General features: G+C 36.3%; 1 protein-coding gene across 2 annotated transcripts; it reads right to left on the reverse strand.

Annotated features, from left to right (window-relative positions):
- Positions 1-2,417: 2,417 nt before the first annotated feature.
- ing3 (inhibitor of growth family, member 3) lies at positions 2,418-13,671 on the reverse strand. Of its 2 annotated transcripts, none has more exons than XM_051952830.1 (12): positions 13,535-13,671; positions 13,322-13,393; positions 10,446-10,546; positions 10,303-10,368; positions 9,281-9,377; positions 9,120-9,191; positions 8,816-8,932; positions 7,437-7,606; positions 5,887-6,077; positions 5,547-5,739; positions 4,215-4,253; positions 2,418-4,070 (listed from the first exon to the last, which is right to left on the reverse strand). In XM_051952830.1, the coding sequence occupies exons 1-12, from the start codon at positions 13,560-13,562 to the stop codon at positions 3,954-3,956; spliced, it is 1,263 nt and encodes a 420-aa protein (XP_051808790.1). In that variant the 5' UTR covers positions 13,563-13,671; the 3' UTR covers positions 2,418-3,953. The 2 variants fall into 2 exon arrangements, with proteins under 2 accessions (XP_051808790.1, XP_051808789.1); XM_051952829.1 differs by having other exon boundaries at positions 5,547-5,805.
- Between the last annotated feature and the right edge of the window lie 2,471 nt (positions 13,672-16,142).

Below are 16,142 nucleotides of genomic sequence, written 5' to 3' on the forward strand. Positions count from 1 at the left end.
CTTTAAGGTTTATTCCATAAAAATATTTTCAGTCTACTCTGGTTTTAAAAGTTTATGTTCATGTATTTGTAGTTTAAAGTTCTTTCCCACCTAAAATACTACTTCCTGTCTGCATATTATCAGTCTAAAATGTTTGTTTCAGACAAAACACCAGTTTCTATCCAGTACCTGAAGTTTTAAAGACTTGTTCCACCAAAGACGACTTTCTGTACAAGTAGGTGTGGTCACCGCCAAAATACTACTTATAGTTATAAAGGTTTATTAAACCCAAAGTACTACTTTCTGTCTGCATATTTCTAATTAAAAATGTTTGTTTCAAGGACTACTTTCTGCCTAAAAGTTATAACAGTTTTAAAGGTTTATTCCAACAAAATACTACCTTCTGCCAAAAGTACTTGAGGTTTTAAAGGTTTATTCCATGTAGAGGATCAGCAGGGGATTTATTAAAAACATTTCAGGCAGATGTAGAAGCAGAAATAGTTGAAAAATGTGATGTCAGATGAAAAAATGATCAAGGAACAACAGACGATCCAGATTTAACCAGTTCTGCTTCAAAACGAAGCCTCGAATCCTCACCTTGGATCTCCAGCAGGCAGGAACCAAGACCCAAGAGGAACCGAGAAGGTAGAAGACTGAAGCAGCGTTACGTCTTCTGTGTGCTGAACCAACCAGTGTGGAGTGTTCTACAGACGTACCGACCCTCGAGGAGGAACTTTAATTCCCATAAAAACGTCCCTAAGGAGGTTCTACAACGGTTCTTCTGATCAGAACCCAAGGCTCAGGCTGAATTAGAACGTTCCTGGAAAACCAGAAACTTCGACCTGGTACATGAACCCAGCAGCAGAACCAGAAACCAACGACCTCTGAAGTACCAGACTTGATGTTTTCAGGATCGATTCTATCCTAACAGAACTTTCTAAAGAACAAATTAGACATTTAAAGGCCCGTTCCATCCAAAATACTAGTTTTAGTCCATGTTCTTGTACTTTTGAAGGTTTATTTCACCCAAATACTTCCAGTTTTAAAGGTTTGTTCCAAACAAAATACTACTTTCTGTCTCTGCACTTACAGTTTGAAAGGATAATCAACAGGTGATTTATTTTCATTACTTTAAGGTTTATTCCATAAAAAATACTTTCTGTCTACTCGGTACTTCTGGTTTTAAAAGTTTATGTTCATGTATTTGTAGTTTTAAAGTTCTTTCCCACCTAAAATACTACTTCCTGTCTGCATATTATCAGTTTAAAAGGTTTGTTTCAGACAAAACACCAGTTTCTATCCAGTACCTGAAGTTTTAAAGACTTGTTCCACCAAAAGACGACTTTCTGTACAAGTAGGTGTGGTCACCCCAAAATACTACTTATAGTTATAAAGGTTTATAATCCCAAAGTACTACTTTCTGTCATGTACTTCCAGGTTTTTAGTAGTGCTAGTAAAAAGGTTTGTTTCAAATACTACTTTCAGTCCAAGTACTTGTAGTTTTAAAGGTTTATTCCACAAAAATAATGTTTTCTGTCAAAGAATTTCAAGTTTCAAAGGTTTGTTCCAGCACAATACAACTTTCTGTCTAAACACTTCAAGTTTAAAGGCTTATTCCATCCAAATAGTCCTTTCTAACCAACAAATTATAGGTTTAAGGTTTTTTCCACCCCAAATACTGGGGTTAGCCTCAGAACTTCAAGTTTCAAAGGCTGTTTTCATGCAAAATACTACTTACGGTCCAAGTACTTGTAGCTTTAAGGTTTATTCCACAAAAATACTGCTTCCTGTCAAAGAACTTCCAGTTTCAGAGAGTTGTTCCACTCATAAAAACGACAGTTTGTCTACATGCTTTGACTTTCAAATGTCTGTTCCACCAAAATACTTTGTGTAGAAGTACTTGTAGTTTTTAAGGTCTATTCCACGCAACACACTACTTTCTGTTCAAGTCCTTTTGAAGTTAAAGACATATTTCCACTAAGATACTACTTCCTGTTCAGACACTTCAAGTTCTAAAGGTTCATTCCATCCAAATAGTACTTTATACAAATTATGGGTTTAAGGTTTATTTCCACCCTAAAATACTAGGTTCTGCCTAAAAAATAAAGGTCTATTCAACATACTACCTTTTGTCCACTAACTGTAGTTTTAAACAGTTATTCCATCTAAGCAGTATTTTCTGATGAGCATGTTTTAAAGGCTTATTCCACCCAAAATAGTGAGTTCTGCTGAAGTACTTACAGGTTTCAAGGTTTTCTCCACCCAGAAGTCTTCTCTGTTTATGCAGTGGGATGGAAGAGCCAGCTGTCCTTTGAAGTAAACAAGTGGTCGCCACGTAATGTGACCTAAAAACAGACCTAGAGAACAGCAAAGGCCTGAGAACGGAACCTCCAGGTTCTCAGCAGAACCAACAGAAAGACACGAGTGAAACCGGCAGATTTACCAAAACATCCTCATCATTTTATTGGACTTTTTTTAAACATCTGTGGACACAAACACACAAATAAACAACACTCACACACACAAACACACACTCCCAGGCTGCAGCTGATTGGTTCTGACTCTGTACATTCTGTAAAACATTTCAGGAGGTCAGAGGGTTCTCAGCTTCGCCTGCTTCTGTCACGTTTCATATAAAAGACACGGCCGCCATAGTTGTAGTCCAACAGTTCGTCCTGTTTGTAGTTTTTGCTGAGAGGAGCACGGTCTTGTGGGAAAATGACTCTGGCTCTGAGGTTAAATCTGAACATCGACGCTACAGACGGAGAGGAATCCGGAAACAAATAAAGTCGAAGTTTCCAGATTTTAAGACAAAACTTTAGGTTTTTAGAAGATTTTTGTTGCACTTTAAATTCTGAGTCTGAATTTTAGGATGAAAGTTAAAACTCCACCGTGGAGGTTCAGCTTCTTTCTAACTCTCAAAGTCTGACGTCTGAAGTTTCATCTCCGGCTGATATTTGGTCAAAATGCTCCACAGCAGACAGTTTAACTAGAAAACGTCATGAAGGCGTCTCGGTGGAAAGTTTTATTTTTAGTGTTCTGTGGTTTGAAAGAGAGACGCTGATGAGACAAACAAATAAATATAACTGAATTTTCTGCACCAAAATAGTCGAGTTTGTGGAGAAAATAGGACAAAAAAGTCTATTTCTGAGAAAAAAAACCTGACATATTCCACATTAAAGAAGCTCATAGTTTGTGAAAGCGTCTAAATAAGGACAAACTATGAGATCATTTATCAGGTTTTCTCTCTGTAACTTTATTCAACTTTGATCAAACAAAGTCAGGATTAATTTTGAGATTTAAGTGAAACTAAATGCTAAATGTAACGGTCAGATTATCTTTATTGCTTTGAAAAACTTGGCTTGCGATAAAATAAAATATTTTAAAACGGCTCGATCTGATTGGTTTACGATCAGCTGACTGGCTGTGACTCATTAACCAATCAGATCAGAGCTGTTTTAAAATTAGTTTGAAATGTTTGACGTTGATTATTGGTTCCTTAACGACTAATCAGCTGCTCATTGTGAAAAAAGTCAGACTTGACCCTACAAAACCCACTGCTGCAGAAACACAACAGCAACTATTTTGAATATATATATAGTTTGATATATTTTATTTTTGCTCATTCTTATTTTATATTTGGGTCTTACAGGGTTAAGGTAGGAAAAACCTGCCAGATTGTTGTAGTTTTAAAAGTTTCAATTTTTAAATGTTTAGTATTGAAGCATTTCATTCCAGATTTCCTCTCAGAACCTAAAGCATTTTCCCCGCTGTGGCTCCAGACTCCACAGTTTCTGTCATCAGTGTGTTTGTCTGCAGCCACCTTTGACCTCAGATCCAACATGGCCGCCGGTCCCAGATCCAACATGGCCGCCGGTCCCAGATCCAACATGGTCGCCGGTCCCAGATCCAACATGGTCGCCGGTCCCAGATCCAACATGGCTGCCTGTCCCAGATCCAACATGGCTGCCGGTCTATTTGTGGCGGCTTCCTCTCCTCTTCATGGCGGCCGTACACTGAGGGCAGTACCACTTCCCCTTGGGAGCCTCCGTCAGCCCCACACAGCCGTAGTGGAACCACTCGATGGGACACTGAGGGAGGAACAATGGATCAGTGATAGAGCCAATGGATCAGTGATGGAGCCAATGGATCCGTGATGGAGCCAATGGATCAATTCAAACTAAAGGACAGTTGTAAACTGAATCTGAAGATATTAAATAAACAGAAAAACTCACGTCTGTGTTGTCGCATCCGACCATCTCTCCATAAGAAACCTGGAAGACAAGGTACCACCAATACTACGATCAATACTACAAACAATACTTCAGTTTACTGTCAAACCACCTGGTTACAGTCTGGAACTGGTTACAGACAGTATTTATGTGCATATTTAGCTACAGATACAGTATTTATGTGTATATTTAGCTACAGATACAGTATTTATGTGTATATTTAGCTACAGATGCAGTATTTATGTGCATATTTAGCTACAGATACAGTATTTATGTGCATATTTAGCTACAGATGCAGTATTTATGTGCATATTTAGCTACAGATGCAGTATTTATGTGTATATTTAGCTACAGATACAGTATTTATGTGCATATTTAGCTACAGATACAGTATTTATGTGCATATTTAGCTACAGATACAGTATTTATGTGCATATTTAGCTACAGATACAGTATTTATGTGCATATTTAGCTACAGATGCAGTATTTATGTGCATATTTAGCTACAGATGCAGTATTTATGTGCATATTAGCTACAGATGCAGTATTTATGTGTATATTTAGCTACAGATACAGTATTTATGTGCATATTTAGCTACAGATACAGTATTTATGTGCATATTTAGCTACAGATACAGTATTTATGTGCATATTTAGCTACAGATGCAGTATTTATGTGTATATTTAGCTACAGATACAGTATTTATGTGCATATTTAGCTACAGATACAGTATTTATGTGTATATTTAGCTACAGATACAGTATTTATGTGTATATTTAGCTACAGATACAGTATTTATGTGTATATTTAGCTACAGATGCAGTATTTATGTGTATATTTAGCTACAGATGCAGTATTTATGTGTATATTTAGCTACAGATACAGTATTTATGTGCATATTTAGCTACAGATACAGTATTTATGTGCATATTTAGCTACAGATACAGTATTTATGTGTATATTTAGCTACAGATGCAGTATTTATGTGTATATTTAGCTACAGATACAGTATTTATGTGCATATTTAGCTACAGATGCAGTATTTATGTGCATACCTGGTTACAGATACAGTATTTATGTGCATATTTAGCTACAGATGCAGTATTTATGTGTATATTTAGCTACAGATGCAGTATTTATGTGCATATTTAGCTACAGATGCAGTATTTATGTGTATATTTAGCTACAGATGCAGTATTTATGTGCATACCTGGTTACAGATGCAGTATTTATGTGCATACCTGGTTACAGATGCAGTATTTATGTGCATACCTGGTTACAGATGCAGTATTTATGTGCATACCTGGTTACAGATGCAGTATTTATGTGCATACCTGGTTACAGATGCAGTATCGGGGCTCGTTGGGGTCGTAGGTCCAGTCCACCTGGCTGTTAGCCTCAGCTTCGGGCAGGGTGGATGCCTGCTGGGAGAGCTCCTGAGCCAACGCCGATGAAGACGAGCAGGACGACAGGGAGGAGGAGGATGATGATGAAGAGGACTGATGGTTGGAAGACTTGATGCTGCTCCTGGAAACAGAGGAAGAGGAGATGATCTGCTTGTTTCCATGCAGGTGAGGGCTGCTGGTGGAAAATCTGCTGAGGAGACGTGGAGACGGCCTTACTGTAGTACTACCGACACGAACCCACCATAAAGTACACGCTCTGGGTACTCACTTGGACTTGCGGCCCCTGGAGTCGGAGGCGGTGGTGGGGGTGAGGGTCTGGGTGAGGGTGGAGGCCAGGGCGGAGGACGAGTATCCGCTGGTGTCTCTGGACAGGGAAAACTCTCGGCTCAGCTGGAAGTCGTTGTTCTTGAAGGCCTCGTAGCTCGCTTTGAGGCTGGACGTTCTCCGGCCCTCCTTCATCTGGACACAGAACCATTAGAACCACAGATAGAACCATTAGAACCACAGACAGAACCATTAGAACGTCACAGATGATCTGGTAAAACGAGGAGACTCTTCAGCTCAACAAGCCTTGTCCTTGTTCCATAAAGGAAAATAAAAAATGTAGACAAACAAACATTATGTTATATGACACTATAATAACATCATATAGAAATATGACACTAAACTAAAACCGTAAAGACAGAAAACACGAAATTAAATTGTGTAGAAATGTAACAAAATTCATATGAAATAAAAATATTTAATAAAAATATTTTACAAAATATATTTAAATAAAATAATAAGTTTAAACTGTACATAAATCTAACAAAATATTCTATAAAACTATGATAAAATTAATATTCTATAGAAATGTAACAAAACTAATATCAAATAAAAATATCTAATGTAGACAAATACATCTTAAAATGCAAATTATATAAAAATGGATATGAAAACTTAATGGAAATATTTTTATAAAAATATTGTAGTGAAATAAAACACTAAATTTGAATAGTACAGAAATATAACGAAAGTAGCATACAGGCATAATACAAAATATTGAATAAAAATACAACAAAAATGTATATTATATAGATTTATATACATATATCTCAAAATTAATATTATATACATATAATTTAAAACAAAATTAATATTGAAAAAATGCTTAAACATTTTTGTATAGACATAAAATAAATTAATATTGTATGAAAATATAATAAAATTATTATTTTATAAAAACAACACAAAATAATACCAATAACAAATTTAAATTGTGGAGAAATAAATCTCCAAATTAATAATATAACACAACATTATTACATAGAAATATAACATTTAATTATTACTTAAAAATATAACAATGTTCAAATTATATAGAAATAAGACAAAATTATATTGAATAAAAATATTTAAAATTATAAAATAATATTGTATAGAAATACAACAATAAATTAACATTGTATGGAAATATAACATAAATCAATATTAAATAAAAACAACAAAATGAATATTGTACAGAAATATAACAAAGTGCATAGAAATATAAAATATAATTAATATTATTTAGAAATATAACACTAAATTAATGTTGAATAAAAATATAAATAATATTGTATAGAAATTAAATAATATATTAATATTGAATAAAACAACATTTATATTTAATAATACTTATAATATAAATTTATTGCAGAATATTTCCCAGGAAGATCTTCTAATTTTCAAAATAAAAGTTCCATTATTGCTACTTGTATTTTTAGTCTCACATTCTACATTACAAACGTAATAAACAAATAAATGCAGAGAAGCTCCACCAGGTGAGAGCGTCCTTACCTGTGCCGTGGCCTGGACGGCCTGGGCTGCTGCCATGGTGATGGCTCCGGCTCCGGCTCCGGGACCGGCAGGTAGAGAGCTCAGGTTGTAGGAGGCCAGAGGCTGGGAGGAGTTGACGCTGTAGACGTTGCTGTTGGTGGAGGAGGAGGAGGTGCTGTTGGTACGGCAGCCTGCAGGGGACACACAGGGAGCAAACTGGATTATTATTGCTACCAAGTCAGATTAAAACCGACCGGGCCTTTTAAAGTTTGACAACGTGGAGAAAAAATAAATTCACTGTGAAACTTTCCACATTTTTGGGAAAGTTTTGAACAATTTTTGGTGGAAAAAAAAAGTTTTTTAAGAACATTCACATAAAAAAACAAATCAACCAAAATGCAGCGAAATTCAGTATTTTTTTTAAAGTTTTACTGATATCTATGTAATCACTTCAGATATTTTTAAGATTTCTTTTGGATGATTTTTATTCATTTCTTGAAAATATATACAAGAACTTCCTTAACAAATTTGGGGGACTTTTTTAAATAAAACTTTTAAGGAGGTTTTGCAAATTGTGAGAAAATAAATAATTTCAGATATTTTTATGATTTTTTAAAAGACTTTTACTCATTTTTTGAAAATATTTACTAGAACTTTCTTGTCAGTTTTGGGGATTTTTTAAAATAAACTTTCAAGAGAAACTTTTAAGGAATTATTGGAATTTTCCTCTTGAAGGTTTAGAACATTTTTAGAAATTCGGGGAGTTTTTGGATTATTTTCTGACTAGTTTTGGTTTTGTTGAATTTTGTTGTCTTGTGTTTTTGTCATTTTGTTTCTCGCTCATCATTTTTTGTCTCGTTTTTGTCATTTGTGTAGTTTTTGTCTTTTTAGTCGTTTTGTGTACTTTTTTTGTCTCGCTTGTGTGATTTGTACATTTTTTTTGCTGTGTAACTTTTTTTGTCCCTTTTTTGTTTTGTCTCATTTTTTTTGTTGCTTTGCATCTCATTTTTGTAATATTTTGTCCTGGTTTTGTTGATTTTTGTCAGACTTCTGTCGTTTTCTGCTTCCTTGCCATCACGGTCCTGTACAGGTGTGCCGTTAGCTCATAGGTCAGACTGTACAGGTGTGCCGTTAGCTCATAGGTCAGACTGTACAGGTGTGCCGTTAGCTCATAGGTCAGACTGTACAGGTGTGCCGTTAGCTCATAGGTCAGACTGTACAGGTGTGCCGTTAGCTCATAGGTCAGACTGTACAGGTGTGCCGTTAGCTCATAGGTCAGACTGTACAGGTGTGCCGTTAGCTCATAGGTCAGACTGTACAGGTGTGCCGTTAGCTCATAGGTCAGACTGTACAGGTGTGCCGTTAGCTCATAGGTCAGACTGTACAGGTGTGCTGTTTACCTGGCGTGTTCTCCTTGGAGGCGTCTGATGTGAGCGTGGACAGCAGAGCTTCAGACTTGAACTTCTTCTCTGGAACGTGTTCTGTGGTGTGGTGGGTTGGAGCGCTGTACTTCCTCTCTGGAAACACAAACAAAAGTCAGACGTGAAAATATAAATAAAAAAACAAATCCATATTCCTAAACTGTCCAAAGAATAACATTAACAGTTGCAGAACACATTCCTAAAAGCATTATCAGAATGTCTACAAACAGCAGTGTGTCTCATAATAGTTTCCACAAGTAACTCTGATAAATTCTGCTCTTACTCTCAGTGGTGGTGTGTGAGTGGACGTGGTGGTTGTTGACCGGCTGAGACGGACTGTCCATCTCCAGAGACCCTGAGCAGGACGAAGGAGACGAGAAGTTAACCACAGACTGAAGCTTAAATGAAACTATGAGGACTTCAGGGCTCTGGACGGTGACTCACGTCTCTCCAGGATCTCGGTGATTCCGGCGTTGTCGGCCTCCAGCTCCATCTTGAACTTGGCCAGTTCCTGGTCCAGTTTACGCAGGTGTCGGTCCACCTGAGGACAGGTAAACACAGAGTTTTACATCGTTGCTGCAGAAACACTCACTCTAGCTGCCTCTGTGTTAAACCAGCAGTGTCCAACATGTGGCCTGTGGCCCAAAACCGGTCCTCCAGAGGGTCCAATCGGGCCTTCAAAGAGTAAAAATTACAGAGAAGACATTAACTGAAAACTGAAAGGCTTGTGCTTTGCAGCTATTTTTTGTTAGGCTGTTTCTCGTTTTGTCATATTTTGTCTTGTTTCGTTTCGTTTGTTCCTTGTTTTTGTCGTTTACCTTTTTGTCTCACTTGTGTCAGCTGTCTTATGTGTCACTTTGTGTTTTGCTTTATTTATTTTTGTGTTGTTTGTCTCATTTTTTGACTTGTTTTTGTAATATTTTGTCCTGTTGTTGTCGCTTGCCTCGTGTTTTTCTCTTTTTTGTGTCTGACTTTTGTGGTTTTGATCTTAAAGTAAAATCCTCTCTGGTTCAGTTCCAGGTGACTAAATGTTGTGTTCCTTTGTAGACACTCTGTATCTGGAAGTTTAATGAGGAAATGATAAACTGAGGATGAATGTTGATGAAATTGAACTTATCTTTCCTCATAAATTTCAGGTTGTTTATGATGTTCAGTAAAATGATAATACCTTAAATGTGAACATCAGGAATCATTAGGAGTTGTGTCTATTTATCAGTTATTCTGCTGTGGTTTTTCTGAATGTATTAAAGTGTTTCTCTGCCATCTAGTGGCGGATAGACTGAATAACACCGAGGCATCAACATTAAATCTGCTTTCTCGTGTTTAAACTACACTTTCTTCCAAATAAAAATTGACTTAATCTGACATGGACATATTTCTACTAATCTTAGAGGGTTTTTTTTTATTTTATCTCTAAATATAATAAAAACACGTTAATCTATCAGGACACATAGTTTTTTACTCACCAGATCATAAATCTGATTGGCCAGCTGGACTTTCTCATCTGCGTCTTCCAGAGCTTTGTAATAATCCTGAAACACAACAGTCGCTTTAACTTTAACTCGACTCGTTTCTCTCAGTTTTTCCTTCACCAGAAGCATCGACTGACCTTCTTAATGACCTCCATCTGCTCTTCTCTCCACTCCGGTTTGTTCTTCTTGGCATTGACGAAGAACTCCATCACCTTCTGCTCCAGCTGATCTGTGGCGTCTGGAAGAATAAAAAAAGTCACTTCATGTTCTGCTCAACAAAAACACAGGAAAAGGGTTTAGACTTTGTCCAGCAGCGTGTGAAAACTGAATAAAAACGTCTTTTAGTTTCTGTGCTCTCACCTCCTGCTTCAGACTTTTACATTCTGAATTTACCATCAGATTTCTGATAACATCTGATCTGAGGTTTAGGTAGAGCAGTCTCTGTGAATGTCTCAGCTACAGCAGAAAATCTGCACTTCTTAGGATGTTTTTCCCATAATTGGTCCCTATAATGGTGTCTATATAATATTTGGATTACAGTTTATCTGCACATTTTTGGAATTGACCCTGTAAAACCCACTGCTAGAAAAATACAATAATTAAATTATTACCAGCTTAAAAAGTAAACTACAAATGTTCAAATAAAAGCATATAAGACCTCGATTTTTAATTAATAGTTTTATTACTTATATCCATCTTCATCTTAAATATATTATTTATATTTAAACATTATATTTGCTGTATTTTATTCAATTTTATTATTTAGATACAAAAATATATTATTCTTGCTCATTTTTTATTATTAGTTTTTATTATTTATCAGGAAAAAATTCCAATAATTCCATAAAAAATTCTCTTAAAAGTTTTATTCAAAAATTCCCCAAAATTATGCAAGAAAAATTCTTGTAAATATTTTCAAAATAAGTAAAAATCTTCCAAATAAATCCTACAAATACCTAAAGTGATTCCATATAAGTAAAACTTCTAATATTTTCTTTAAGAGCATTCACAAAAATCAACCAAAATCCAGTGAAATCTGCTGGATTTTGGTTGATTTTTTTGGTGAATGTTCTTAAAGAAACATTTCTTTTTCACCATCAGAAAGCGTTGAAAATGTGGACATCAGAAGTTTCACTGTGAAAATATTTTTTTTCCCACATTTTCAAACTTTAAAACGGGTCATTTTGGCTCGCAGGACGACACCAGGTTTAAATAAGGATGTTCTGTCTCCACACAGCAAACATAAGTCTGTGTTTTTTGATTTAACAGAAATCTCTGAATATCCCCTTAGTTCTGATTATACTTTACCCAATAAACACATAGATTCGTAAAACTACAGCGCTCAGTTTAATTTGTTTTCTTTGCAAAGATGTGTCAAAATTAAAGTCTTTCACAGTTAGAAATAAGCCTTTTCAAAACATCTCATGGCCCTAAAAACTAGTCATCACATCTGAAATCATTAAAGACGATCAATCAGTCATCAAATGGTTACTGAGGTGCAAACGTTGGTTTCTATGTGAAACACAAACACTCAATCACTCAAATGCAGCTCTAAGAATTAATACCAGCTTAAAAAATAAACTACCAATATTAAAATAAAAGCTCATAAAAACATTTTCTTCTGTGTTCTCATTAATAAAACTATCCAAACTCTCTTGTGCTTCATGGACATCTCAGTTTTCAGGACTTTCAGTGACAACAATCACAAAAGAACTTTTGTCAATCACACGTTTTAACACGTTTTCAAATAAATAGTATATTTAATTTTCTGAACTTTAATGCAGATGATAAATTAGTGGTTAGACGTGTATTTGCAGGTGAACCTATTAATGATGGTTGTGTTTACATCAGGAGCTAAACAGGTTTCTGTTAAAACAATCGTTTTATCTCGCTTTTGTCATTGTGTCTTGATTTTTTTGTCTAATTTCCGTTTTGTTTTGCATCGTTCATCTAATTTTTTTTATCGTTTATTTCTAGTTTTTGTCGTTTTGGGTTTCCTTCTTGTCTCGCTTGTGTTTTTCACCCTATTGTTTGTCATCCTGTGCTTTTTTCTTTTTGTGGGGCGGCTGTGGCTCATGTGGTAGAGCAGGTCATCCAATGGTCGAAGGGTTGGCGGTTCGATTCCCGCTCTCGCCTAGTCATGTGCTGTTGTGTCCTTGGGCAAGACACTTTACCCACCTTTCCTCCAGTGCTCTTCACTGGTGTGTGAATGTTGGTGGTGGTCGGAGGGGCCGTAGGCGCGGATTGGCAGCCACGCTTCCGTCAGTCTGCCCCAGAGTGAGAATGTATGAGCGTATGGTTGAACGGAAGCAATTGTTGTATAAGCGCTTTGAGTACTCTGATGAGTAGTAAAGCGCTATATAAGAGCAAGTCCATTCATTCATTTTCTTTATTTGTTGTTTTGTACATTTTTGTCATTTGTCTAATTTCTTGCTGCTTTATAACTTTATGTCAAATTTTTTTGCTTTGTTTTGTGTCGTCTGTCTCATTTATTGTTGTTTTGAGTCTAATTTTTGTAATATTTCGTCTTGTTTTTTGTCTGACTTTTGTCATTTGTCTCATTTTTTGTCATTCTGTAACGTTTTTGTTTGGCTTTGTGTCTTTTGTTTCATTTTTTGTCATTTGGTTTCTCGCTTTTTCCGTTTTGGGTCTCGTTTTTTGTTGTCGTTTTCTTTCCTTTTTGCCTCGCTTGTGTTTTTGTCACTCTGATAAAATTGTATAAAAAGGTTATAAATGAAAGTTTAAACAGCTAAAAGTACTATTTAAGTTAATGATGTGATAACTTATTAGACACTGGACTGTAACTAAGAGCTGCTCCCGTTATATCAGTCCATCCTGTTAGCCGCTATGCTAACAGCGATGTTAATTAATTAGAGAATCTTATGTAAATAACATTCAGACGCGGCTACGCTGCGAACGGACACCCGGCATTGCTATTCGGTGTGGTCGCCGGTTAAACCGCGCCTGACCCCGGTGCGGTAACCCCGGTGTGAGGTGCCGGTATGGTACGTACTCTGAACCTGCAGGTCCATCTCCCTCATTTCCGTAAACCTGTCGCGGAGATCCATGGGAAGCTGCTCGATCACTGCGGGGAGAAGAAAAGGCGGTTATCCTGCTAGCCGGCTAGGCTAACGGCCGGGAACACACGGGCCGTCAAATAACACACATTCACCGCACAATACACCCCGGAAGCACCGCCGCCCGTCAGCTACGTTCCCGTACTCACTCTCGAGATAGTCCTCCAGGTACAGCATGGTGCTAAATTTCACGTTTTCAGCGTTTTACGGAACAATTTTCTTCTTTCAATATGGCGCCGCCAGCCGCCGTCCTGCTCAGAAAAAAATACGGAGAAAAATCGAGGTCAGAGAACGTGACGCACACAGCTGCTCACGTTCTGATTGGCCGAAAGGAGGGCGGGCGTTGATTTGCGTACTGAGGACATGTGCATCATGGGAGCTGTAGTTTTGTTTGTATTTGTATAGTTGGAGCTGCAAAACTGCAGTTAAAACAACACTTTAAGTGATTCAGTATTATTATATAATATTTATTATTATCACTATTGTGTGAATAATGAACAATCTGGACTTTTAAAATACCCTGTGCAATATTCTTTTTTTATACATATCCAGATATTTTACTACTTTACATAAAAATCTGTGCAATATAGATAATAACCTGTGCAATAATAATACTTGTGTCAGTGTTTCCATTTATGTAAGAATCTGTGCAATACAGCTGTGCAAGAATGTTATCTCTCTTTAGTACATAAGTATATGTTGGTTTATGTTGGATATGTTTTATTTTGTAATTTATTTCCCTAATGTTTGCTCTATCTCTGCTGCTGTAACACTCTAAATGTCCCCACCATGGGATTAATGAAGGCTTATCTTATCTCCTTTCTCATTATATATTTGTTGTGTTATGAGTTTCAAATATCTGTGCTGATAATTTGGTAGAATCTGTTTTCATTATTTCATGATTCAGAGGCTTATATATCAAAGGTAATAGTTTGTAGCACGAATGAAAAGAGATAAAATATATAAATTCCAGACAAAGATAAAATATCTGAATGTTGATCTTCAACTAGATTTTTAACTACACAAAGAAACTACATCTTCATTTGAAGCTAAATCTGATTTATTCTAATTTTTTAACTTTTGTTTTCATTACAGAAAGACAATTTGCTCATATTCCTCAGTAAACTGCACTTTTGAGAATGTTAAAGCAAAAATCACTTTTATTTCACTGTCAAAACAAAGTATGATTTTTAAATAGTATCCAACATTTTAGACGTGATCAACCATCTGCAACGATAAAACAAGATTTTTAACTAAACTAGCAAGATCTCAGATGTAATAATCAGCTGATATATTGATATATTGATCATATCTGAGACACAGATGTGGTTTATTTTGCAGTCATTAGGGTGCGTCCATAACTCCCTAACTGAATACATCAGCCACACATGAAGAAAACTATGTAGATGTGAACTACAAGCAACTACACAGACTGGAGTTTATTCATTTATTTTACCATCTACTACCCTTAGTAGGTGTCCACATACTTTTGGTCACATAAATGTGTATATAAAACATGAGCTGTATAGATAAACCATATGTGGCCAAAAGTATGTGGACAGACACCACTAAAAGGACAGGGTTTATGTCCATTTACTTTTGGACATTTTTAGTAATTTATGTACATATATTTCTTGTCATAAATATGAGGACACAAACTAATGGCCAGGGGCGTCTCTAGGTTTTAAGGACGGGGGGGCTTAGCCCCCAGGAGACCCACAGGATGTGAGTGAACGTTTAATTTCAAAAACAGCTAACAAAAACTGAGAAATTGCTTTTCCACTTTTTGGACAGATTCAGATTTATTCAGAGATTCTTTACTGTGTAAATGTTCTAGCCCACAGTGGCCATGACTTTAGCTCACAATAATTAACCACGCCTGACGTACACGTCAGCGGGGTTACTGCATTCGCTTCGGTATCTGGCTAGGTAAGTATGTATGTGGGTATGTGTGTATGTCCGGTCAGATATCTCTGCAAGTGCTGAAGTCAGGATAATCAAACTTGGCACTGAAGATCAGTCTAAGGTCCCCTGCTCAGTTGTGGAGTTAGAGGTCAGCAGATCAAGTAGGAAGGGATATATGTAGGATGATCAAAATTGATACAGAGTATCATGCATGGGCGTGGTTCTGCCCTCTACTGGGGGCTTGTCTCTGGGTCCTCCCCAGAAAAATTTGTAAAATTATTGATCCTATTTCCTGCATTCTGGTGGATTTTAAGAGAATTTTGTTACAATCTTATTATAGAGATAACACAACAAGGCAGTATTGAAAATGGTTCTTCGTGTAAAATATGGATGAAAGTTCTGTGGCTGGATGAGCACAACACATTTCAGTATTTTCCATAAATATCTGCATAACTGAAATAACTCCAGCAACCACTTTGTAACATTTGTCTTGGAGGATTTTAATGCTCTCAACAGCTTCAAGTTGACCACATCAGCAACTAAACAATAAAAAGAGCTGAAGCAAAAACAAAACATGTCTTCATAACTTAAATGATCCATTCACTGAACAGAATTACAATCAGACACTAAACTATTAAATGTCAAAACAATCCATGTGACTCTGAAAACTCAACAGCTTCACAAACTAAGACTAAACTCTCCACAAGGATCCAAAAGAAGTTGGACTTCTACATGAGAGCTTTAGTTATTCTTCATCTACTTCCTGAAAAGTTTGGTCAATAAAAAAGACAAAAACTAATATTTTCAGCTGAACTAAAGACAGACTTTGTGATTTTTCTGCTCACATGTTGT

This window comes from Acanthochromis polyacanthus, chromosome 1 (genome assembly GCF_021347895.1).
Source record: "Acanthochromis polyacanthus isolate Apoly-LR-REF ecotype Palm Island chromosome 1, KAUST_Apoly_ChrSc, whole genome shotgun sequence".
Classification (NCBI taxonomy): Eukaryota; Metazoa; Chordata; class Actinopteri; family Pomacentridae; genus Acanthochromis; species Acanthochromis polyacanthus.

What these genes read in the sequence shown, in the direction of transcription:
- ing3 (XM_051952829.1), bottom strand. Translation starts at nt 13,562, where the DNA reads ATGCTGTACCTGGAGGACTATCTCGAGA. An exon ending in CCAATCAGATTTATGATCTG is followed by an intron (nt 9,378 to 10,302) that starts GTGAGTAAAAAA and finishes ACCTGTCCTCAG; the next exon opens with GTGGACCGACACCTGCGTAA. An exon ending in CCGTCCAGGCCACGGCACAG is followed by an intron (nt 6,078 to 7,436) that starts GTAAGGACGCTC and finishes TTCTGTGTCCAG; the next exon opens with ATGAAGGAGGGCCGGAGAAC.